Below are 24673 nucleotides of genomic sequence, written 5' to 3' on the forward strand. Positions count from 1 at the left end.
TAGTATGCAGTGAGCTTTCTTATCCTCTGGACTAGGGTCAGATAGTCAATCTCCTTTTCACTATGAATAACTGCCTTGCAGACATCTGGGTGTCCTGACCAGCATTCAAATGATGGCATAATTTCGCTCTAAGTGGAGGAGCCTAGCCACCCAGGCGCTGCCAGGCTAAATGCCTAAGCATTACGGAGTACGCAGGCCTTCGGCCAAGTTGAACCACACCCCAGCCACACCCAATCACACGCGGTCCTTCGTCAGCTGACTGGAGCCTGGGTCTCCTTGCGTCCAACAGCGTAGGGAGGCGACTGCGCCCTGTTATTCCGGCTTCCAGGATAGCTACCCTACCCAATTAATGCTTTCCAAGGGCACACGTTCAACTTTGTTTGCTTGCCGCAGGAAGCGTAGGCAGCCGTCGGGAACCATACTGGCCGCACGCCTGATGTCACCGTCGGTGGCCTTTCCCTATCTTTTGCTACGTATGACTTGGGTCGGACTGCGATGTAGGTGATGTACTGTTGGTCTTCAGAGACGACCACAGACCACATTTGGTATGGACGATATTTCATTTTCTACTAATCATCATCGGCACCGCCCTGTCACCATAGGCATGATCTCTCGTCCCTCTCATTGATATCTATGCATAGTTGACACGCGCACCTTCCTTGTTGACCATTCCTCAATCTGCTATCTACTTAGCGTGTTCCTGCCGGCATACGGAGTACACCCTTCGATTGATCCGTCCCTCAATCATCCGCTTCCACTGAACGTTGAGGGCACTGGTCTTGTGGCTCGAGGATTGCTTCCTCGAACCCTTCTTCACCCTGTTTTGCGCATTGGTGTGATCTGCTTCATGATACTTAGATAGGCGCTTCATCAGTACTTGCTTCGAGTCCCCTTGTCTCGACTGTTTTCACCTCCAAACAAGTTGTCGTGCCCTTCACTCTCTGTTAAGAAGATTGGTGACTTCCAAGCGGCTTTCAAACGAACAGAATGAATTTGTGGCTTAGCCATCTCCCGTCCAGATCGCCATAGTCGAGAAGAAGATCCCCCAGCTCTCCCCAAGGCGGCACATCACTTGCTACCCCGTGTCTTGTCAAGCTCGTGTGAAAAAGGCAACACAGATCCCAAGATGACGCCATCTGAACCCTCAACACCCCCAGCAAGTCAGAGCAGACCTCCCGTCCTACGTACTATCAGCTCGCCGCCGCTGCCAGCTGCGTCGCCGTTGGGGTCACTGAAGCTGGACTATCTACAGCAGCCCTCATCCCTAAAAATCGTCACTCGACTAACGCCTCCAACCTCTCCCGAACTTGCAAGACCTAATATCAACTCCGACACATCTAAAGGCGCTGAGCACCCTAGCAACTCTTTGATATGCATTTTGCAAAAACAAGGCAAACCTATCTTATGCGAGGATAGCCTTCAGGAAGGAAATGTGCCGCGCATTATTGAATGCCCGTTCGAGGTGGAAGTTGCCAGAGACTCCGCAAACCGCCCGCAAGTTTTCGGTCAAGGTGCGTGGAGTAAGGTGTATCAAGCAATAGTACGGCGGCCGAATACCGTGTCTTCGGCGTCCTCGCCACATAGTATCCTGACGCCTCCTCCGTCTCCTCAGACCTCGGTTCCTTTACTGGTTGCCGTGAAAACTCCTCTCTCGAATGCGTCTCGAACGGTACTCCGAAACGAGGCCATCACCCTGAGCCATCTGACAAGCACACCTCTCCATGAGAACTTTATCATCCCATTTCATGGTTACGTCAGCTCTACCTCCTCTCTTGTCCTTGCACCTGTCCCTTTGTCGCTGTCTGATCACATCGGTTCTCGTGCTCGGCTTGCTCGCGAAAACCACCCAGAGAGGGATTACACGGATCCTGTACTTGGCCCCGGAAGCTGGCTAAGTTTGGCTGGCAAAACCACCACCGCCCTTGCATGGCTCCACGATGTTGGTGGTGTTGTCCATGGAGATATTAAACCAGGAAACATTCTTCTTTTGCCAAGTCGCTCTTCGGATGACTTTGCCTTCGACCCGCTGTTGATCGACTTCTCTTCTTCCCATATCCTTTCCTCAACAAGTCCGATCTCGAACACGCTGTCTGCCCTGACCCGTGAATATACGGCCCCCGAACTACTCTCGCCATCTGTCCTCCGAGATCCCTCGGCAGTCGCCAAGACCGCTTCCGACGTCTTCTCACTAGCCGTGACCCTCATTGTGGCAGCTACGGGAGAGCTGGCAGTTTATAGTGGAAGTGTCCTGCGGAGGCAATATATGGCCACACAAGGGTGGCGCATACTGGAGTTTGTGAAGAACGGAGAAGGCGGGATGAGAGTACCCAGTGGTGGCGTCGTGGAAAGGGTTGTCGAGGATGCCGTAAGGAAAGTAGATGATGCGCGAATTCACGCCTCAAGGTGGAGGGACTTGGTCAGGGGGATTCAGAAAGAGGAAGTACCGCACCGGGAAATGCAGGATGGCTGAAGGGATGAATGCATTGACATGCTTGCTATACTGACGCCGCAGACGACGCTCACGAGCTTTTTGGATTTCGCTTTCGGTCAGCAACTACACAATCTCTTCCATGGCCCAATATGACTTACCGAGAGAAGGGCATCCTGATCCATGCAAAGGCTCTCTGCGAAATCATTAGGACTCAGGTTCATCGTTGCTGTTCGTGTATTAATACTTCGCTAGTACCAGTCTACGAATTATGGTCAACGTCATGTCTTTGCTTCCCAGGGCTTTTCATCACAGTCCGGCTCCTCCAAAATTAGAGTACTCTGAATTTAGACATAGCCAGCAATAGAATTTCCTTGATGCTCTGGCCCCGTTGCTTCTTCTGCCATTCTGCAAGGCAGTCTTGATTCTGGAACTTACGTTGTGCTATCCTGAACCCGAGCAAGTACGTGACAATTAAGATAAGACAGTGAAAGCTTCTAGGGTGCTAGAAGAGCGCCACATTATAGAGATACCGAAATGTTGAAATATGGTTATATGAAGTTCTTTGACCATCTGTCTGTTTCGAAATTAAAGGAAAGGAGTAAAGAGAGAAGAGGCGGGCCTAAATTTCTGTAATATTTGGACATGATTATATGGTGATCTTTGACTCTTAACTACACTTTAATTTTGAAGCAAAAAGGTACAGATAAAAGACTACAGTATCTGGAGGTCTTTGAGTTCCATTGTTCTTTGATTGTAGAAAGAGAAGTAGATATAAAAGAGTAGGGCTAGATATTCTGTGATATTTGAATATGATCGCCTGGAGGTCTTTGGCTTCTGATGTTTCTTGATCTTAAAGGAACGAAGTGAAGAGAGGAAGTAGGGTTGGACATTAAGTAGTGATCCTTTACGAAGGCAGTAGGAGGCCATCAGTGTTATATTAATTAGGAAGAATGATAAACGGATTAATGAGTATATAGGGGTTATCACTAATTTTCACATACTCTTTTGAGTACTTTGTTCTTGATAAGGACAACCTATAGAGACTAAAGATTAACGAACGCAGATCATCAGTTTAGTTAGTTTACTACTCTACAGTAGGAGGCAGAAGTATCCCTAGCACAGTACTAAGAACTGCTAGTAACTTAACCATTACGGTGTCATCATGCTTCCTCAAACCTTTTTCTTGTTAGTATCCACACGATTGATTTATTTCAGTACAGCTAAATCATGAACTGCTTAGCGGTCACGTAAAGCATGCCAGGAATACTTCAGCCCGATACCGTAGTAAGCTAGAGGGCGGCATCAATAGGCTTTGCCGAGAACCTTAACCTGGTCCGTTGCTATTTCATCACAGAACATCAAACGGTTGGTCTCGAATTCTTCAGGGCATGCCGCCAAGGCCAACTTTCGTCATGGCAATTTCATTCTTGCCAGTTCCCCAACCGCGTCGACCCGACCTATCACCACACATCTTACTTGTACCCATGCTTCTTACACGTTTTATGGTAGAGAAATGAATTGTGTCATGCCCAACTACTTATCATTTGCCATCTCTCAGTGGCAGCATCCTACTCCACGTTCTCATCCAGTTGTGAGGGTTAGGTTCTTACACTCCCCGTCAATAACAAATCACAAGACAATCAATTGAACGAACCAGATCTTTATCCTTGTAACAACCTCCGTCACTGTTGCTCACCATGATGAAAGATGATGGATCCAGTCCAGTTCTATCCCCTCCTCCCACAGAATTTCCCTACCCTACGGTCGAAGATGAGAAGCCCGTGGACAAGGACATGCGACTACAATCCGACACAACCCTCCATGAATCCAGCGAAGCCATGTCTGACGGCCGAGTGTGTGCTGCTGCACGATCCGATCCTCCAAGACCCGATCTGAATTCACGAAGATTCGAAACAGAGCGACCAAAACCCGTCGGGCATCGAGCGTCAATCTTCGCAATCCGGAGACGGGCAACTGGTGGGGAAGGGATCAAACAGGCCCAGCCATCCACAGAGCGACTAGAAAATGAGTCCACCTTGTCCTCCAGTGCATCCTCTTTGGAGGACGAAAAGGCGCGGAGAAGCTGGACGCAGCCGGAATATCAGGGTCCGGGCATGTCACGTTTGAACCAAGTTCAACGTCATAAAAGACGTCGTGCAGGAAGCAAAGATCAGTATGGCCAGTTTGCACTTGGCGAAAAAAGGAATAAGTCTACAGGCAAGGTCAGGTCAGATGGTAGGTTAGCCATTACCGTCAATGAAAAGGTCAACAGTGGCTATCTCGCCAAAGCACTTGGTTTGACATTACAACACCACCTACGACCCCTCCACAGACAGCATGAAGAAGAGAAGACTGTCTCGCCCGAGCTGAAGGCCCCTGCTACCACTTCTAAGTATGGCATTCCGAGGTTGAATATTGTGATCATGGTCATTGGTAGCAGAGGGGACATCCAACCCTTTCTCAAGATCGGCAAGATTCTTAAAGAGAAGCATGGACACCGAATCCGCATTGCGACACACCCAGCTTTCAAGAAGTTCGTTCAGGAAGATATTGGCCTTGAGTTCTTTTCTGTAGGTGGAGACCCCTCCGAGCTAATGGCTTTTATGGTCAAGAACCCGGGTCTCATACCCTCCCTGGAGACCGTCCGCGCTGGAGAGGTTAAGCGACGCAGAGAATCGATGTTCGAGATGTTCCAGGGATTTTGGCGCGCCTGCGTCAATGCAACGGATGACGAAAAAGACGTAGCGAATCTGAAGATGATGGGGGACCGATACGTAAGTGCCAATTTTGGGCTTCATGTCTACTGAGCTGATCTGGTCTGCAGCCGTTCATTGCTGACGCCATTATTGCTAATCCTCCTTCCTTTGCACATTTTCACTGCGCCGAGCGTCTGGGTATTCCATTACACCTTGTATTTACCTTTCCTTATACTCCTACACAAGTGAGCAGGGCACCCTCCTGAGCACTCTTTCACGCGATCTGACGAATACAGCAATTCCCTCATCCGTTGGCAAATATCAAAGCGAGCAATGTTGACACTGATTATACTAATTTTATGTCCTATCCACTTGTCGAGTTGATGACCTGGCAAGGCCTAGGGGACCTTGTCAACCGATTTCGAGTAAAGACTCTTGGACTTGAGCCCATGTCAACGCTTTGGGCCCCTGGACAGCTCTTCCGTTTGAAAGTCCCATATACCTATCTTTGGTCACCCAGCTTAGTTCCTAAACCCCCGGACTGGGGACCAGAGATTGACATTGCTGGATTTGTTTTCCTGGACCTGGCTTCCAGCTATAAGCCTCCACAGGAGCTAGTTAAATTTCTCGAGGGAGGTGAAGAACCTATCTATATCGGTTTCGGTTCCATTTCAGGCATCGAAGACCCAGATGCTTTCACGAAAATGGTCTTCGGGGCTGTCGAGAAGGCTGGAGTTCGAGCGCTTATAAGTAAGGGCTGGGGCGATATGGGCAAAGGGATGGACATCCCGGACAACATTCTGCTGCTTGACAACGTACCCCATGATTGGCTTTTCCCCAAAGTCCGCGCCGTTGTACATCATGGTGGAGCTGGAACCACGGCTAGAGGACTTTTTTGTGGGAAACCTACAATGATAGTCCCCTTCTTCGGCGATCAACCTTTCTGGGGAGCTATGGTGGCCGCAGCGGGTGCTGGGGCCAAACAGTGTCTGCCACTCAAGAAATTGAACGTGGACCGATTCGCGGAAGGCATCAAGCAATGTCTCACAGAAGAAGCACGGCAGAAAGCGCAAGAGATTGCCAAATGCATTGAGAAGGAAGGCGATGGCGCAGAAAATGCCGTCAATTCTTTCCATCGCTCGTTACCTCTAGACGGGGAGCACTCCCTGAGATGTTTTGTCTTCCCAGGTCGCGTTGCTGTATGGAGGTACAAAAAGACTCAGGTGCATCTTTCCGCGCTTGCTGCGGACTTGTTGGTGGAAAGTGGGAAGATTCAGTGGCGAGATCTACGACTCTTGAGACATTATGAATGGAATGACTTTCAAGGGCCCGGAGAACCCATTACTGGTGCTGGAGGCGCAATTGTTACAGGCATTAGCGACTTCATCAGCGGTCTCTCCAGCATAGGAGGTAGAGCGAAGAGAGGGTTGCAGTACCGTGAGAAACAAAAGCGTCGCAAGCAACGAAGAACAGTGGCAAACGCTATAGCTATACCAGGCGCGATTGCTCATCAAAGGTTCAATCTTGCAGCACCACAGGCAGATCGGATTCAGAGTAGAATGGATAACATGGAGGAGGTGAATTTGCACGGCGTTGCAGCACCACCAGCTGGAAAATTGCAATCTTTTGTCCCCACATCAACCAACCCAGCGCCGGAGGGTCTAGCCACCAGTGGCGATATTACAATATTCGCTGGCGAGAAGACGCGCGAAATGCCTGACCCGCCCTCCATTCCTGTGACGGTTCTGAAAGCCGCAGCACAAGGATTCGGTCATTCTGGGAAAGCACTCCTGCGACTGCCAGTCGATTTCTGGTATGCTCTTGCTCTTGGATTCCACAATGCGCCTAGATTATATGGCGACGGCAGTGTTCGGCCAGCGCCACACACTATTACTGGCTTCCGCTCCGGTATGAAAGCAGCAGGTAATGAGTTTGCATATGGTTTCTCGGACGGGATCACAGGGCTCGTGCGACTTCCCCGTCACGACATCGAGGAAGATGGAGCTTTTGGGCTGTTGACAGGGCTTGGCAAGGGGGTGGGTGGGCTCGTCCTCAAGCCCATCTCTGGTGTGGTTGGTCTTGGTGGCTTTACCGCCAAAGGTGTTGAGACTGGACTGAGGAAGAGAGTGCGAGACACTGGGAAGACAGACCGTTGGATCCGGCGGGGACGCATTAATCAAGCTCAGAAGGACATTCGTGAGCTACGAGAAAAGAAGTCAAGCCAGGGGAAAGAGGTTGTGTTGGAAGAGGCACGATCCCAGGCGTTGCGGGCCTGGGCGATGCATGAGGAGCATCAAGTAGAGACGGCAGCGAAGGAGAAAGAAAAGGAGAAAGAAAAGAAGAAATCACGTAAAGGTAAAGGTAAAGGTAAAGGTCAAGATCGCGGCACACAGGAGACACCAGAAGCATGACGATCGAATTACTATACGACGGGTGGTGGTGCCTCTTGGGGGGGAGTTTGACTTTTGCTTATGTGAATCCAACAGTCTTGGCCAATCACCAAGCGATGATAAGAGTTCGGCGCTATCGATGCCAAGCGTGGTATTACGAATACGTAGTTGGTACTGATCGATCGGGATCTTTGGAAGCTTGAAAGCATCCATAGAGGACTTTTCCCCATTGCTGTCACGCGAACAAGTCGAGGAGTTCTCCCTGCGGAGGATTTGTCGAGACGTCTGTGTTGGGCTTCGGTATTGCCACCAAAGAATGAAAGACAGTGGCACGACAGGAAGCTGGGTGATTTCGACGGGGTTGACAGCTTGGCTGTTCGGGAAAGCTGCAAGGCACGGGCGGAACAGGGTGCGATATTTATGGTCCAGCTGCGCTTCTCATCACTACCGTAGTACGTAGTACGTACAAATGTTGAGGTTGAGTACCTCTGCAGGATCACTCCTCCAGGATGGCGAGGACGGCGAGAACGGCGAGAACGGCGAGGACCACGCCGGTTGTTCTCTACCGCTACAGCCCATCCATTATGATGATTGAACCTGAGCACACTGTCATTTCCTGCAGTCATTTCCCGCAGTCATTTCCCGCAGTCATTTCCCGCAGTCATTTTTTCCCTCCTACACTATGAAGCGTATCAAGATTGTAAGAGAGTTGCTGGGGGGTAGAATATGCACCCTGACACACCACCCAAGCAAACTCCAGTGGGGCTGAGGCGTCCACTAATAGGCACGGTGGCGCCGCCAAATCCCCCCCTAAATTAGCTTGCCCCCCCACACCGGTATTCTGTTTTGTTCTCGAGCTCTTTATCTGTAAGACAATTCATTGCATTCTTCAATCTATATATCACAGCCCGCGCCCATTCCTTCAATCTCCATGACCGCCACCTGAACACATACGTACTCTACAGAATAATTTTGCAATACTTTTGCAGATACTTGTAGATATCGCCGCATCCCTTGAACAAACTCTATTCATCCTTTAGACCTCTCAAAGCCATCAGTCTATCAATCTACCCAGCATGGTATGACATAGCATCAACTCTTCTACCGTCCATTGACTAAACTGAAGAACAGGCTCAATCAACTGTCGTCTCCAACGCCCAAGGGGTAAATGCTTCCTTCGCTCGTGGCTTCACAAGCCACCCAATGTTCCCCACGCTGACCCTGCTCGACAGCTCGCGAAATATATGAAGCTCGACCAGAAGGGCGCGATCATGGCGGAATACATCTGGATAGACGGCAGCAATGGTGTGCGCTCCAAGACCAAGGTGAGCATCATCTGCATTCCAATGTCATTCCTGTTTGTCGATGCTTGTTCCCGATATCGGTTATCGTCGCATTTCCACGGTCGACCTGCCAATCTCACCTAGCGGCTACCCGATAAGCCACGCGACATTCGACATTCGGCATTCGCTATTCGCTCTATCCGTGCATTGCGCCTCCGCTAGCCCCCCGGCACTCTGCCATCTCTTCCCCATCAGCTTGTTGATCTACGCCTAGACACCTTGTCGCCCAATACGCTGCAGCAGAACCTCCATCATCATTTCACACTGCCCCTGCCTTTCAGAACTATGACGCTGGTTGGCCACTAACCATTAAACCCCTTGGCAGACCGTTAGCAAAGCCGTCAAAAGCGTCGATGAACTTCCAGAATGGAATTTCGATGGATCATCGACAGGACAAGCGCCCGGCGACAATTCGGATGTCTATATTCGACCTGTTGCTATGTTCCCCGATCCTCTCCGTCTTGGCGACAATATCTTGGTTCTATGCGAGACCTGGGATCCAGATGGAACGCCAAACAAGTTCAACTACCGCCATGAAGCCGCACGATTAATGGAAGCGAATGCGGAGCACGAGATCTGGTTTGGTCTTGAGCAAGAATACACCCTTCTCGGAGCTGAAGGCTGGCCTTACGGTTGGCCAGCGGGAAGAGGTTATCCCGGTCCTCAAGGCCCGTATTACTGTGGTGTTGGAACTGGTAAGGTCTTCTGCCGTGATATCGTTGAGGCCCATTACAAGGCTTGCCTTTATTCCGGCATCAAAATCTCCGGTATCAATGCGGAGGTTATGCCTGCTCAGTGGGAATACCAAGTGGGACCATGCGTTGGCATTGAACGTGAGTATTGGCGTCGTTGGAAACCTATCTCTCACTGATATATTCCAGTTGGTGACCACCTTTGGATGTCTCGGTTTCTTCTCCACCGTATCGCCGAAGAATTCGGCGCAAAGGTCACCTTCGCTCCAAAACCCATCCCAGGCGACTGGAACGGCGCTGGTCTACATACCAATGTCTCATCAAAAGAGATGCGGGAAGAGGGTGGCATGAAACACATCGAAGCAGCCATGAAGAAACTCGAACCCCGTCAAGTCGAACACATTAAAGTCTATGGCGAGGGCAACGCCGATCGTCTGACTGGGAAACATGAAACCGGCAACATCGATAAATTCACCTGGGGTGTCGCCGACCGTGGTGCCAGTGTACGAATCCCAAGATCCTGCGCCAGAGAAGGAAAGGGTTATTTTGAAGACCGAAGACCGGCTTCCAATGCTGATCCCTACCAAATTACCGGTATCATCGTTGAAACCATCTACGGTGGTCTTCCTCCGGAGCAATAGATGTATGAGGTCTTTTGGAGCTGTACCATATATTTGGTAAGTCGGGCTGGGAAGCGGAGTTTCTTGCATAACGTGTGAGTCTTGAATAGTGTGGACCTTAATCCATGGTGGCTTTGGATATGCCGTCTTGATACCTTGAGTGACCAAAGATTATTGCCGTTGGATAGTGGTGGTGGTGGTGGTTGGATGCAGGACCAATAGATCGTACAACATTAGCAATTCAACCTCCAACAACAACAACCTGTCATCTAATACCCATAGATATCAGTGTAGGCTTTCCACGCCTCGCAAATCTCACATCTGGCTAGTTATCCTAACTACTAATGTAGAACGAGCGCAGTCACGCGACAGCAGTTACGCCACACCTGGTTATCAGGTAGGTTCCGTACCAGGGCAAGACACCATCCAAACCTCACCAGCGCCCTTTTTCTTTATTGATATCTTCATCCCAACCAGCCAGCACCACGGATCAGAAAATTGATTTCCCTATCATTATCATCAACATCTACACCAAAAAAACAATCACCATTTGAAAATATCGTATTATGATGCACGCCAAGCGCGTGCCAAGCGTGTGCCAAGCGCACGTTATGCATGGTGCATGGCCTGAAGGACTCTGGTAGATTTCTACGTAACTAATTAGCTTCTACGTTTTGTTCTGCGAGATCAAAGAAGGGGCTTTGAGTAGCATTTCGTTACTTAGATCCTTCTCTCCGTCTCTCTCTCTCTCTCTCTCTCTCTCTCTCTCTCTCTCTCTCTCTCTTTCTCTCTCTCTCTCTCTCTCTCTCTCTCTCTCTCTTCTAACTAGATAGATAGACATGCAGTCCTCCACGCTCAGAACATCCATCAATCCTTCTTGATATACAGTCCTACTACTCTATTTGCCCCTTGCCCTTGCCCTTGCCCTTGCCCTTGCACTACCCCTGGGATGGGGATCCTAACACTAACACGTATGATGTGATACGTTACTTTATACTCTACTTGATGAACGGATCCATCTTCTATTCAGTCTTGAAAATAAATCGTTTCGTTCCTACCCCCCGATTTCTATCATAGAGAGGAGGGAGGTGGGGGGGGGGGAGGGGGCTATGGCTATTTATGATTATGATTATGATTATAATATACAGGTTAGGATTCGAAAATTAGGATGATATATACTATATATATAATATATCATATCGACTAGAAGTGTAAACAAAAGAGACTTGGTCAAAGAGTTTTAGTTTCCCCCCTCCCCAGAGAAAAAGAGCCAGGTTCTGCATATGCTGGTTGCATTTAACAGTAGCCTAGGTAGGTAGTTCTGCCTTTCCGACCCTTCCCTCCGCTGATGCTGATGCTGACGTTGACGCTGACGCGCTGACGGGTATTCATCTCGATTTCAACTCCCAAGGTCAAGTTGAAGCGTGCAACGGTACATTCTCTTTGCTGTTCTCGGCCCTGCCTATCCTCAAACACGTCGTCGACGTCTCTACCCCTAACTCGGTGTAGTAGCGTAAATTGGGCAATGCTATTCATCCTCCCTACTGGTCGTTCTGCGTTTTCATCGCCTTGAGGCTTGTTAATCCACCCCTTCACCGTCCATCCGGTCTTACCAAATCAATCATCCTCATCATCTTCCCCGAGAAACGGACTCCTCTCTAACTCAAACCTCGGGCCCGGAACGCCCCTGGGTGGTGCTAGCGACGGGGGAGCCAGCACCGCAGTCTTCTGCTCTACCTTCTCCATCTTCCCACCGATCTTCCCTTCCTGCGCTCCTGCTGCTGCTTCCGGGTTCAAAGCAGCTCTCTCCAAAGCCTCGCTGATATCATCAATGGCTTCTGCTTGGACGGTGTATAGGGCTTCTGAGACTGATGCTTGCGGGGATGATGTGGGGTTGGTGCCTGACAGGGTTGGTAGGGATGGCATGGATAGGAGGGTTGCGTGGTCTGAGCTAGAATTAAGGGGGGAGGTTGTGGAGGAGGCGGGATTTGGGGGCTTGTGGGGGAGGTTGTTTTGTTAATGGTGGAGAGTAATGCTCATCTTTAGGTGAGAATAGTATAGCGGTACTGACTTCCGGAGGAGGGCCCGACTGTTTTTGGTCTTCTGTTCTTGTGCTGGCTGTAACATCGCTTGTGCTGTGCTCCTCCGTGCTGTGTTCTACATCCCTAGCTCTCCTACCCCATGTTGATCTCCTTGTCCTAGGAGGTAAAGGCTTCTGTTTTTTGCTGGCCGCGCCCCTAAGAGAGGCCTTCCTGCTTGGTGTCATCACACCAGGCTTCTCGCGTTGCGCAGCAACCTCGAGCACGCTAAGAGCAGATTCTCGTGCTGAATCGAGCTGCGGAATCAGATATCCTGAAGCTGTCCTTGACGCGTTACGCTTGCGCAGCTTGCGAGGGATGGGAGGTACAGGAGGTTCTTTCTCTCCAGAGACGACATCTACAGGTGATGTAGCTGTCCCGGAGTTGAGAGCTGCCTGAATCTCCGATTCTGTAGTCTCAGGATTCTCAAGCCAGGATACTGTCCTGCAACGACTGACCAAACGTTTTGTGGTCTCATCCGCTTCTTCGAAGTGGCTCCATACGCCACTGCCTAGGTCGTCTTCACCACAGTCATGAATTGCTTGTGCACCAGCGAGTACAGCCAGCAGCTTTCGGATTTCTTCATATTTGTAATAAGGAGGATGTTTCAGTTGGGTGTGTGCTAGAAGTGGGTAGAGGACACGCAAATACGTATGACGAAGAGCCGCCGCATCTGATGGAAGGTCCAGGAGGTTTCGAATCAGAATGTCCACAAGGACATGGAGATCATTGGTATAAAAGTACTCCTGGGTTGAAGGAGTGGTAAAAATAAGGTAAAGAAGTTTCAGCGTTAACAGCTGTAGGGAAGTCTCGCCTGGAAACATGAGGTCAGTAGTGCTATCAATGTGGTTGCTGAGCACGACGATTACTTTCTCGATTGAGGAGAAGGATAATATTCTCGCCGAAGGTCTTGAAACTGCTGCCTTGCGTGGCCAATGCTTTCATCACCTTGTTTGTAAGGGGTACCGGTGACATGCCACTTGGGCTGGGTTCGTGGGCAGTTACCATGAACTGTTCGTTTAGGACTAGCTGTACATTATTTAGCATTTCTTTCAAGGACTTTCGCGATGGACTACCCACGAGGACTCGGATAATGGGATAATGGTAAGGATCGTTTACATCGTTCGAGAGCTCTTCGATAAGCGCAAAAAGCTGGCGCACAAAAGCATCATCAACGTGTACTATCAATAGAATCAGCCTGCCGACGGCTCCCCTACATACTTTGGCGCCATCCCTTAGATTTCTATTCGTGGAGTGTAGAACGCACCGAGTTCTTCAGGTCTGATCCGCTGGATCCTGGACATCTCGTAAAGCAGCTCCATGAGCATTCGATGTAAAGTAGCATCCGCATTTTGCTTCGGATTTGATATAAGGTCCAATAGCCGCGTGAAAGCACCCTCTCTGTTTAGCAGTTCGGCCGTGGATTCTGTCTCACGGATTTCGAAAAGAAGAAATGAGGTGACGAAGAGTAAGGCGTCAGGTTCATCGTCCTACGAAGAGGTCTGGTTAGGACTCAAAGGTCTTAGTTAACGGCATGTACGATTTTATCTGACCTGAAGCAGGCAATGGACGATCTGTCGCCTGACATAATCTTCGTGCTTTTCAAAAAGGGGAGAGGAGAGTAGGATATAGGAACAACGCGCGATATCATGCTCAGAGCTGATATACTTCTCTGTCAAGCGTGTCAGATTGTGGCGGTCATAATAGCAGCAAAGCGCCATCGGCTTACATACCACGAGAACTAGTCGCGACGGTGAGGAAGGACCGTAGAGCGTCGTCAATGAGGTCTTGGCTAGGGCACTCTCTGGATACTATCTCGTCAAGTTCTGGTAGAGATGCCTTGTCAGTCTCGACGTGCGCTTCGACAGCATTGGTTCAACTACATACCATTCCAGACCTGTTCCGCATCTTCAAAATCGTACGAGACTTCGAGGTCCATGCTAATCGCTGGTACATTGTGCGAGTCATGGCGCTCCGTGTGAGATCAATAATGCCATAGATACATAATTGAAAGAGTGGAGCTTTCATTTGAATGAAGCACGTGCGTCGTGAGCCACAGGGCGGAAGTGTCGAGTGGAACTTCCGACCAGGAATTACATACAGTAAGTACTATGTCACTACGCAGTTCCGCGCTGAACCTGGGGGATATCATGATATGATGTGACTTCTCCAGATTAACTTACTTTGAAGCTCTTCAAGTACCCTGGATCGTAACCTAACTCACTGCATTCAATCTGCGTACTTCCGTAGCGTATGGTATGTACTTTGAACTAAACGTGGTGATCGTCTACTCATCATTAATCTGCTTGCCTCAAAGTCGCCTCCTCTAAAGATGAACTCTGGAAGCGTTGCCCGCTGCACTTCTCGTACTGCCTTTCAACATGGCAAGCTTTCTTCCAGCATCGGGGCTTTGGAAAAAAAAGTCCAAGTGTTGTCAAGCACGCTTAGAACGCCCGCAATGCAAAACAGCAAGAGGTAAATATCTAGTAGTTGATATGCACAGAGTTGCTCCAGCTGACCTCCAGCATGCTCTTTTATTCCAATGTACCCGTTATTTGAAAACCGCCTCATTTCGGTCGCTTAAAGGGATGTGCCTCAGTATTACTATCCAAGTCAGTTCGATCGCTTGTCAGGATTGCCCGGGAACTTACAATACATAATCGTCCAAGTTTATAAGGTCTGGATCACTGTATAAGAGGTAGAAGTACTTGAGAGTCTCTGCGAGCCAGAAGGATTCCATACTATCCGAGAAGAAAGGTACCTCGCTTGTAACATCGTTGATGGCTGAATTGGCGTGCTCGGTAAAGGTGTAGGTTTGTATCGCGGTAAACATCTTCCAACCTTGTTCGCGCCAGTATTCGTCTCCAGTTACGCGATACATGATGAAAACAGACTCGATTGCCTCAGGACGAAGAATATACTTCCGGTTAGTGATGTCGGCAAATCCTGGTGGAATTCTTTCTTCCTTGATTCGAGCTTGAACGAACTCCTCATGAGTAGGAATAGGTTTGGGTGTGTAGGCTGGGTATGAAAACTGTGACATTGCAGGTACTTCGTCGTCCTCTTCACTTTCCCCAGAATCGGAATCAGTTGGTGTTGGCGTCAATCCAGATTCATCACCTGCACCTGCATCCATATTCCGCTCCGGAGATTGACGCTTCCGTAAGGTATCTACTGATCTGTTGATAGTGATGTTGGCATCTTCTTCGAGAAGGCTGTGTTCAAGATCTAGCTTAGCACTCTCTGTAGGGAGCACTGGCAAGTTGTGATGAAGGGGCAGTTCTGCCTGTTCTTCTTCATCTGCAGATGCCGCTTGGTTGAGAAGTTTCTGATGCTGATACCATGTTTTGGCCTGTTCTTCCCGTATACTGCGATACGGGTCGAGTTCTTCCCACCACTTGGTCCCATTCCATTTGCAGTCCCTGCGACTTGCACACGGAATAAGATGAAACCCTTCAGGCATTATCCCTGTGGTTGTAGACTCGTAGGCCCAAATACAGCCGTCTGTCAGTTTTCGAGCGATATCGACATCATCTTTGATCCCAAAGATCTTTGCGCCGATAGCAAACATACCCCCAGCAAAGCAAGTTAAGTGCTGACCATCATACTCCATAATCTCTGCAGAGGATCGGGTCTCATTATTGTCCGGCGGCATACCGCTTGTCTTCAGGGTACCTGCAAAGAGAATATCGCGCCCTGTCTCTGTCATGGGGCGATATAAAAGCTTGTCTCTGACAATGTTCATTGCACTCTTGTACATTGACTCGTACTGGTTGTTGAGGCCGCCGAGTAGCAGCCATTCTTTGGGAAGATACTCGTATGTAGAATCTGACATGCCACCCAATGTAAAAGTTTCCATACCTACATGCGGAGGAGAAGCGAGACCTTGAGGCTGGCAATCGACGTCACCCATGGTTGAGCCCTTTTTCTCCTCTAGTGCCACTGATGCTGCGGAAGAAGTGCTACCATCTGAAAAATTGTCGGAGGCTGGATAGGCAGGCTCTTCATCGATTGAAAATCCTGCATCATCTAATTGACGTTTGCTCTTAGAGCGATCTTGATACAAAGTCGCGCTGTCACTGTCCTGCTTGGGTGAAGTTTTCTCTTGTTCATGCACAGCTGCCTCAGGTGGATTCTGAATGGGAGGCAGAAGGTTTTGAGGCCCTTTTGAAGCCGAATGTGCCACCTGGGTGGATAAGTAATTGGCCTTCTTGCAGCCAGAGGCGTCAACCGCGACTGGCCATAGACCCGGGAGTTGTGTATTATTCTGCCATGTTTGTAATTCATTTGTAATCCTTGCAGCGGCATCGTAATACTTGTGTTCCTTGGTGATCTGTGCCAGCCTGGTAAATTCTAGCGACAATGTACCTAGTTCGGCAAGCACAACTCTCGATGAGGCTCGGTGTGGCTGTGACGCATAAGATGGTGCCCAGTGATAGTAGGTGACCGGCATCCTGTTGGGAGTGTCAAATGCACCCATGAGGATCTCTGCTAGTTCCACTGCCTTTTCTAATGGCACGGGATAGCGGCCAGACGAAATATCATAGGCTGCAATCAGGCCACCAAGGTATCTAATCACTGTTTCAAACAAAGGGATGTCTTTCCTTATGGATGTTGTAAAATCGATTTTCTTCACCTGCATGAGAGCCTCCTCAAATTCGTCCTTCAGGTCCATGATCCATAAAGTATCTAAAGTGTCTACCAATGTGGCTCCCCAGCCATTGAAGGGGTCTTTGAAGCCGAGCGACACTGGTTCGAGCTCGTCGTGTGGCATAGCATATTCTTTGTACCCGCTCCAAGCATGTTTGAAGGCCTCCTTTATGGCGTCAAGCTTTTGCCGATTGTCCATTTTGGCGGATGAGGCCTCAGCTGCGAACACATGCTGGATAGCTGGTATCCGCTTAGGTCGACCAGTGGGTAGTTGAATGATCGACTCAGCCGGTACAGGAAAATGCTCCTTTTGTGGGACCCAGTGAGGTTGCTCTAAAGCTGCACTGCCTGGATCAATCTCCAATCTTCCTTGCCCGTAAGACTTGAGCTCATCGGAGATGACTTCCCCGTCCGCTATTCTCTCGGCTTCGTTCCCTGCCAGCACGTCACCACCGTGTGCTGTTATCTGAGCTCGTCTTGAAGTTTGTGTAGAGGTAGAAGTAGCCAACACTTCTGAAAAGTCGAGTAGAGTAGATGATTGCACAGGCGTTGGAGAATAAGAAGACTGTCGAAGGGGGGATGTGCTCAAATTCGGTATTGGCACTGCAAGGTCCACGGGTGGAGGTATCGAGGAGCTCGAAAGGACCGCTGGTGAGGAGGTAGAGGCGACTTGATGGCCCAACTTCTTGAGTTTGTCAACACCAATAGATTGAGTATCCCAGTTGCGTATCCGGGTTATATGATAGAGACTGATGGTCACAACGATGGCGACCACTAGAAGTGCTCTATAGCGCCGTATTCGCAGCATGATAAAATGCCAAAAGCCCGGTTTGATGCTGCTCCTTGGGCCAGGAACACATTGGGACCAAGCAAGCGCTGTTGTTGTAGGCCCTCGTATTCTCCGAAGCGGTTTTCGTCTCTTGGCCGCATTCACTCGTTTCCGCCGAACATCACTCTATCTGATTGATTTCGAGCTCACTGTGCTAAGCTCTACTGCAACACCCAGGTTCCGATTCCGATGCCATTTCTTGGCACTTGAAGAGAACTACTAGTAGTATACTACATACCTACTAATCTACTCCGCACTCACCTCGACACTCACCTCAACCCTCACCCGCTCGGCGCCGCCTTTTATCACCAGCTCACCCACCACCCACCCGAGGCTCAGCGCTCCCGGGTGATTGGTGGGTGAGCGCTGCATGATCCTGCCTCACAACGGGCCACCTATTCAATCAAGGGGGAAGATGGTTTTCCACATCAAATCTTCTTCCCAACCCCTCCCCCAAGAAACAAGATGAGACCTCTTCGCCTTCTCTACTATATCATTCCTCTCTACTTGCATAAATAAACGATCAAAAACGATTAAAGTACTACCTCTACATTTTCTATCACTTATATAATACTCATAAAGAAAGATAGCCCATCCGTGATCTTTGAAGATCTGCGTTCTTATTTTCTTATATCCCTGTTCTTCTTACTCTTATCACATCAATTCAGTCCGCGATTATCTATAAACTTGAATTGTTGTAAACTTGAATTCTCAGTGTTAAATCCTCCTGGCGCCATAATAGTCTTTACCTGATGAAAAGAACTAGTAAATTATAGCGACTAATCTAATTATGTTGAACTTTTAACACTTCTCTTCAACGGGCAAGGCACTCTGTTATATCTATCTTCTATGGTCATTGATGGCCTTCTTATATCTACAAGTTCGTCGCCACTCTTGCCACCCTTGCTGGCGCCACTGCTTAGCGCTCACGCTTTTGCAATCTGCCTGCGGTCAGGGGCCTACGTTCTATTACCTAGTGTTGAACTGTTTGAGCGCCATTTGACTATGCGTTTTATATACGTTTTGTTACAGATCTGATACGCGGTATAGGTCACCAGATCATGGTAGAAGAGAGGTATGCATGGCCGGGCACCATGTGTGTGGCCTCTGACAGCCACAGCAACCACTACGGCGGTATAGGATGGTAAGTCGTCAAACTTTTCATGTTCAAACCTACAGTATTCATCTTGAATTCTTTCTAAAATCATTTTAGCCTAGGCTCTCCCCTTGTTCGTACAGATGCCGCATCGATTTGGGCAACATCGCGTACCTGGTGGCAGATCCCGCCGGTAGCACGAGTGAACTTTGTAGGAACGCTGCCGCCAGGGGTGACCGCAGAAGATATCGCAGTCGCCCTAAATATTTGTGAGCATGATAACTTGATTTTACTGCACTGTTTGGCTCACATATCCTTCAGTCTTCAAGAGCGACGTGCCGAACCATGCCGTTGAGTTCACTGGCTCCGAGGAAACTATGGCAAGTCTGCCCGTGGATAGCAGGTACACTTTGAATTATAAGCTTGTATAGAATACCAAGACTAACTTCTCTGCAGATTGACGATCGCCAATATGACTACTGAGATGACTGCTCTGTCAGTGAGGGGATAAAAATGAATTAGGTTCAATTCCTAATAGCGCTTTGATGGTTCAGTCGTTTTGTCTCCTTTTCTCTGTCAGGTGAGTTATTGGCTTATGAATCTACTAGTCTTTCAAGCTAGCATCTACTAACCAGCTAGCAGGCTTATTCCCGGTGGACAAAACCTTGGAACGCTGGCTTCGAAATAAGGCAACCGAAGCTACCATACTCGACGACCGTACGACTCGACTACGTATCACGCATGAGAAGATAGACGAGCTGTTCGCGAACCCCCTCACGGCTGACCGTGATGCTGTGTATGCGAAGCAGTTATATCTGAATCTTGACACACTCGCGCCCTATGTGTCAGGCCCGGACTCTGTCAAAGTCGGGACCCCTTTGCATGAGCTGGCGCCGCAGCATATCAAGATCAATCGTGCTTACATCGTCTCGTGCACTAATTCACGGGCTTCCGATCTCGCCGCAGCCGCTAAGGTCTTTAAGGATACAGCCAAGGCAAATCCCGACACTCCTCCTAAGATTGCCTAAGGTGTCCAACTCTACATCGCTGCGGCTTCCGCACCCGAGCAGGAGGCCGCAGAAGCTGTAGGTGACTGGCAGACTCTACTCGATGCTGGCGCTCAGGCGCTGCCCGCCGGCTGCGGACCCTGTATTGGGCTTGTGCAGGCCTGCTGGTTGGAACAAGGTAATCTACCCCCGGCAGTACAGAGTTACAATCGAAACTGACCTAATCGTGGCGCCTCAAACCGTAAGTATAAAGGCAGAGTCGGACATAGGGACGCGCAAACCTATCTGGCAAGTCCCCAGGTTGTAGCAGCTAGCGCTCTCAAGGGCGTCATTTCCGGTCCGGACACCTACGAAGTTCCTACGAATTGGTCTGGCGTAGAGTACGGGTACGGCACCAGTGCCGAACCGACTACAGAGACCAAGCTTTCAAACTTCGTACAGCAGATGGAGTCGCTAATCGAGCAAGTGGAGTCTATTGAGACTCCTAGATCCGAAGTCGACATCTTGCCAGGGTTTCCCGAAAAGATCAGTGGTGAAATCATTTTTTGCGACGCCGACAATCTTAACACTGATGGTATTTACCCGGGGAAATGTACTTACCAAGACAACTTTTCCAAGGAGGATATGGCACGCGTCTGTATGGAGAATTATGACCCCTAGTTTGATAGTATTGCTCGTCCTAATGACATCCTCGTCTCCGGCTCCAACTTCGGCTGTGGATCATCAAGAGAGCAGGCTGCCACGGCCATCCTAGCGAAGCAGATCCCGCTAGTCGTGGCTAAAAGCCTCGGGAATATCTTTTCCCGAAATAGTCTTAATAACGCACTCATGGGCCTAGAGGTTCCACGCCTCGTTCAGCGCCTACGTACCCATTTTCCCTCGCTAAGTCACGACACGAAGCGACAGCTAACACGCCGGACCGGCTGGACGCTGACATGGGACGTTAAGCGTAGCCTTATCGAGGTGCAGGAGGGGGAAGGTGGAGAAACCTGGACAGAGCAAGTCGGCGAGTTATGAAGAAACGTCCAAGAGATTATCGCAGCTTGGGGGCTTAGAGGCCTGGGTGAAGGCCGAGATTGGGAAGGCGGCGCCTGCTGATACATAAATGGCGAAATTGTGTACATCTCGCTAAAGGCACAAAGAAAAAAAAGTTAAGATTACATATTAACTACTTCCTCTAAAGTAACCTGTACCCTTTCGACTTCATATCCCTTTCGGAATTTCGTGTAGTCGCTGTTACGGCCTGGAGTTATACCCTGGGCGTATTAGCGGAGTGTATAGCGAAGAGGGTTCGCGTGTCAGCTCACGTAGCGGTGTGCTAGGTAGGAGGGCAGGGAGTTGAGAGCGCTGAGGCCAGCGCGGGTCACGTGTATACTCTAGGACATACAGGTGCTTACGTGCGCGCAGCAGTGCACACTGCCTTTCTCCTGTATACTTGTTTATTTGCTGTTGATAGACGTATTGGTTCTCTTTCTGCATCCGTAACAGCTCGCTTGGTCTTCCTCTCGTCGCTCCCTTCTAAGACGTACTCACGTTTAATACCCCATTTATCTTCTTAGCGATACTCACCCGAAAACATTGAAAGCAGAAGTTCCTTACCTTCATATCCGTCAACCAGTTGCGAATTGACGTCTGGGAAGTTTCTCGTGATCCTCTCAGGATTTCCAGCCATTCCCGCGCTCCTTTTGCCGGCTTGGTGAGCTCGATGGCTGCCTGAAGGACAAGCCTAGTTTGCTGACAGTCAACCACTGCACTGCAACGCTTGATGAGTTAGACCGATCAGATAGCAAGATTCTGCAGCCTTGGCCCCCTGAAGTACTGCTTATTTGCTAGCTAATCTTAAGAAGGAAGGAAGAGGGGAAAGTTTATCCAATCAGAAAGATGATTCCCGTGGCCCGCATTTTTTAAAGCTTACAGCACTTTTCAGCTAAATTGATCGAGCTTGGCGGTCCTTTTACATTTTAGAGATGATTAGTAGAAAGATATAAAAATAACGTTTAGTCTACTTAATACTTTTAAAAAGTTGAGGTAATGTTCAAAAACCTGAGAACTGCCATAAATTTTGGGCACTAAGCTTTGATCAGATTTTACTTAACTTGGCAGGATGAAATAACTGCTCCTTATTACTGGTTGGCGATTCTGAATTGTTACTTGTCAATGAGAGACGAACTTGTCGACCGGCTACCTTGTCCAGGTAGATGTTTCCGAACCAGAAGATCTTTGAACTGGCCCAGTTATCGCTACGCTACACGCTGGTAAGTCAAGAGGGTGATATACTCTAATTTAACTGCTCTACACAGCCGTAGAGGCAGCCACAATCCGAAGAATGGCGCGACTCAAGCTAGAACTTAGGTAGAGATTTGAATCAGCGTAAGTTGGGGATTGATCTATCTTTTCCAAAACCATCAGGTCTTGAGTCTAGCAGCCATATCCTTGATCGACAGAACCCGTCTCGGTGTACCAACAAATCAACTCTAGCTCATGAGCGCAAAAGACACTTCGAAACCCCCTTCAGAAGGAAGGAGTGTTGAGCGTGAGACCCATCAAACAACCACCAATAAGACCGGCAATGGGAATCGTCATAAGCCAAGAGAAGAAGAGGAGACCAACTCGGTGCCAGTTAACAGCCTTGAGGGTGCCGTTGCAAAGACCGACGCCAACAGTAGCACCGGTGATGCACATCGAGGTCGACACAGGCAGCTTGTACTGAGAGAAGACGAGGATAGTGATAGCAGCACCCATCTCCATGGAGGAGCCACGGGAGGGAGAGTGGTAGGTGATCTTGTTGCCCATGACTAGTAAGGCGGAATCAGTATTGGGGACGTCAAGTAGGGGACTTGTCGAACGTACCTTTCATGATGTTGTAACCATAAGTGATAAAGCCAATGCAAATGGCCAAGGCAGTAACGGCAATTTGCCAGAGGGGCACCGGGGCCTTAGCAGCGATGGCTGTAGAAGTAGACCACGCAGAATACATGGCAGCCCAGACACCAACAGCGTTGCCGACATCATTTGCACCATGGGCGAAGGACGCAGTGCAGGCGGTGATGATCTGAACAAACGAGTACAAATATTCAACCTCATTGGGGTACTTGGTTGCGTGAGCATAGACGCCGTCCATGCGACGACCTTCCGGAGTGCCCAGGACACCAACTTGAGCCTTGTGGATGTCGTAGTACAGACCGTAGAGGAGGGCAACGACAACGTACGCAGGTAGGCGGATGCAGAGAGCCTTCAGATTGTGCAGCTCATGGATGGAGCCGGCTCCCATGGGGTTAGCGTGCAGGGTACGCATGGCCCAACCAAGAGGACCCCGCTTCTTCCGGAGGTCGGCGTGATGGCGCTCAAGAGCTTTCTTGAGAAGTAATTGATATTGTTCATGGGGGGTTAGGGCTGCGGCGCCTTCCTCCTCAGCGAGAGTCCGAGGCTTGGCTGGAACGGCGGCAGTGACGATGTCATCTCCCTTGATGGCAGATTTCTCCCGGTCGGTGTGAACTTTGGTGACACTGTGTTCAGATGAGGAATCATCCTTCTCGTCCTCACCACCATGCTGTAAGACAGCATAATTAGGGACTTTGGCGCGGTCCGCGTCCGGTGGGGCAGGGCGTTTAAAGAGGAGAGGTCCTTGGTAGATATGGTACAACTTGAGGGTGTAGTCCTTCTTGACGACTTTGGCATGGACATAGGGGACGAAGAAAATGGCGGCCAAGACGAAGAGACCGAAGCCAGTACCGAGCGAGACACTGGCAATAAACCAAGCCGGCTTGTTGGACAGACCAAGATTTGGTGATCCCTTGTAGACAATCGACAGGGAACAGATTGTGCCAGCGATCAGGAAGAAGCAGGGAGACGTCCACACAGCCCAAGGCACCGGGTTGGTACGGAGATGGACAACCCACTTGACAAGCAGAAAGATGGTCGCAGCGAAGCAGCCTGAGATGACAGGAGCCATAGCCAGACCTGAGAAGATAGCGCCCAGACCCTGGCCACCGTTCCAGCCCCATTGGACGCCACGCGCACCGACAGTCGCGACACCGACACCAGCAATTGAGGAAACAAGAGAGTATGTCGAGGACACGTGGGCGTTGTGGCGTGTACACCACATGACCCAGATAGCTGCACCGGCAGATGCACAGGTGAAGGCAAGGAGCTGGACTCCGGCGTTGTCGTTGAAGGCTGAGATGGGTATGATGCCATTCTTGATCGTTGATGCGGTTCTGGCGCCCACGGCGAGGGCACCGGTCATCTCGAAGATCAGGCAGAGAATCATAGCTTGTCGATACGTGACAGACCGCGACGATACGCTCGTCGCCCAGGCGTTAGCGACGTCATCTGGAGAGGAGGTCTTAGCATTGTCCAACACTGTCGCGTGGGGGAAGGAAAAGCTTACTGGCGCCGTTGTTGTACGCTTCGAGTAGGGCAAAGAAGGTGCCTATCGCGAAAATGTAGGTGTACTCGGAGAGCACCATCTTGGCGAAGGATACAAGCAACGGACTGGGCGAAGAAGCTCTCTCGGCACTGCTTGGAAAAGGCTTAGATGTGGAGGATAAGAATTGTAGCAGAACAGCAATTGCATGCCTGCAATATATATGCGGCGTGAGGGCTGCATGGTGGTATATTGGTGTGAGAAAAAGTGACTTTCTACCAACAGTGTCGGCGACTTACAATTGAGTATCGACGCACGTGGGCTTCTCTTGTAGTAAGTTTGTACTCCTTACTGAGAAGGAGAGATAGGTCAGGTCGAAGCGAGTGGCGACGCCAAGTGATGCGAAGTGGAGGCCAAAATCCCAGCGGGGCGATAGCTCGCTGGTAGCTCGGTAACTAGAGGGTACCAGATTGGA

At 49.7% G+C, this 24673-nt stretch overlaps 8 protein-coding genes across 8 annotated transcripts; 4 read left to right on the forward strand and 4 right to left on the reverse strand.

The window, feature by feature from the left end:
• Nucleotides 1-1126: 1126 nt before the first annotated feature.
• Nucleotides 1127-2470, forward strand: EPUS_05053 (uncharacterized protein; the record flags this gene model as incomplete). The annotated part of the gene is made up of 1 exon (XM_007803217.1): nt 1127-2470. One exon carries the CDS (start codon nt 1127-1129, stop codon nt 2468-2470), a length of 1344 nt encoding a protein of 447 aa, XP_007801408.1.
• Nucleotides 2471-4128: 1658 nt separating this feature from the next.
• EPUS_05054 (uncharacterized protein) lies at nt 4129-7538 on the forward strand (the record flags this gene model as incomplete). The annotated part of the gene is made up of 3 exons (XM_007803218.1): nt 4129-5205; nt 5256-5372; nt 5424-7538. 3 exons carry the CDS (start codon nt 4129-4131, stop codon nt 7536-7538), a joined length of 3309 nt encoding a protein of 1102 aa, XP_007801409.1.
• Nucleotides 7539-8788: 1250 nt separating this feature from the next.
• On the forward strand, nt 8789-10193 carry EPUS_05055 (Glutamine synthetase; the record flags this gene model as incomplete). The annotated part of the gene is made up of 3 exons (XM_007803219.1): nt 8789-8842; nt 9186-9693; nt 9742-10193. 3 exons carry the CDS (start codon nt 8789-8791, stop codon nt 10191-10193), a joined length of 1014 nt encoding a protein of 337 aa, XP_007801410.1.
• A 1596-nt stretch (nt 10194-11789) lies between these two features.
• On the reverse strand, nt 11790-12098 carry EPUS_05056 (uncharacterized protein; the record flags this gene model as incomplete). The annotated part of the gene is made up of 1 exon (XM_007803220.1): nt 11790-12098. The coding sequence occupies one exon, from the start codon at nt 12096-12098 to the stop codon at nt 11790-11792; it is 309 nt and encodes a 102-aa protein (XP_007801411.1).
• A 31-nt stretch (nt 12099-12129) lies between these two features.
• EPUS_05057 (uncharacterized protein) lies at nt 12130-14189 on the reverse strand (the record flags this gene model as incomplete). The annotated part of the gene is made up of 6 exons (XM_007803221.1): nt 12130-13064; nt 13120-13431; nt 13518-13740; nt 13804-13922; nt 13984-14076; nt 14138-14189. The coding sequence occupies 6 exons, from the start codon at nt 14187-14189 to the stop codon at nt 12130-12132; spliced, it is 1734 nt and encodes a 577-aa protein (XP_007801412.1).
• Nucleotides 14190-14817: 628 nt separating this feature from the next.
• Nucleotides 14818-17708, reverse strand: EPUS_05058 (uncharacterized protein; the record flags this gene model as incomplete). The annotated part of the gene is made up of 2 exons (XM_007803222.1): nt 14818-14854; nt 14902-17708. 2 exons carry the CDS (start codon nt 17706-17708, stop codon nt 14818-14820), a joined length of 2844 nt encoding a protein of 947 aa, XP_007801413.1.
• Nucleotides 17709-18823: 1115 nt separating this feature from the next.
• Nucleotides 18824-20492, forward strand: EPUS_05059 (uncharacterized protein; the record flags this gene model as incomplete). Its single annotated transcript, XM_007803223.1, has 8 exons — nt 18824-18873; nt 18943-19094; nt 19147-19228; nt 19282-19320; nt 19380-19405; nt 19468-19740; nt 19855-20010; nt 20086-20492. The coding sequence occupies 8 exons, from the start codon at nt 18824-18826 to the stop codon at nt 20490-20492; spliced, it is 1185 nt and encodes a 394-aa protein (XP_007801414.1).
• A 1851-nt stretch (nt 20493-22343) lies between these two features.
• EPUS_05060 (uncharacterized protein) lies at nt 22344-24301 on the reverse strand (the record flags this gene model as incomplete). Its single annotated transcript, XM_007803224.1, has 3 exons — nt 22344-22627; nt 22683-24164; nt 24223-24301. The coding sequence occupies 3 exons, from the start codon at nt 24299-24301 to the stop codon at nt 22344-22346; spliced, it is 1845 nt and encodes a 614-aa protein (XP_007801415.1).
• Between the last annotated feature and the right edge of the window lie 372 nt (nt 24302-24673).

This window comes from Endocarpon pusillum, assembly GCF_000464535.1.
Source record: "Endocarpon pusillum Z07020 unplaced genomic scaffold scaffold2052, whole genome shotgun sequence".
NCBI lineage: Eukaryota > Fungi > Ascomycota > Eurotiomycetes > Verrucariales > Verrucariaceae > Endocarpon > Endocarpon pusillum.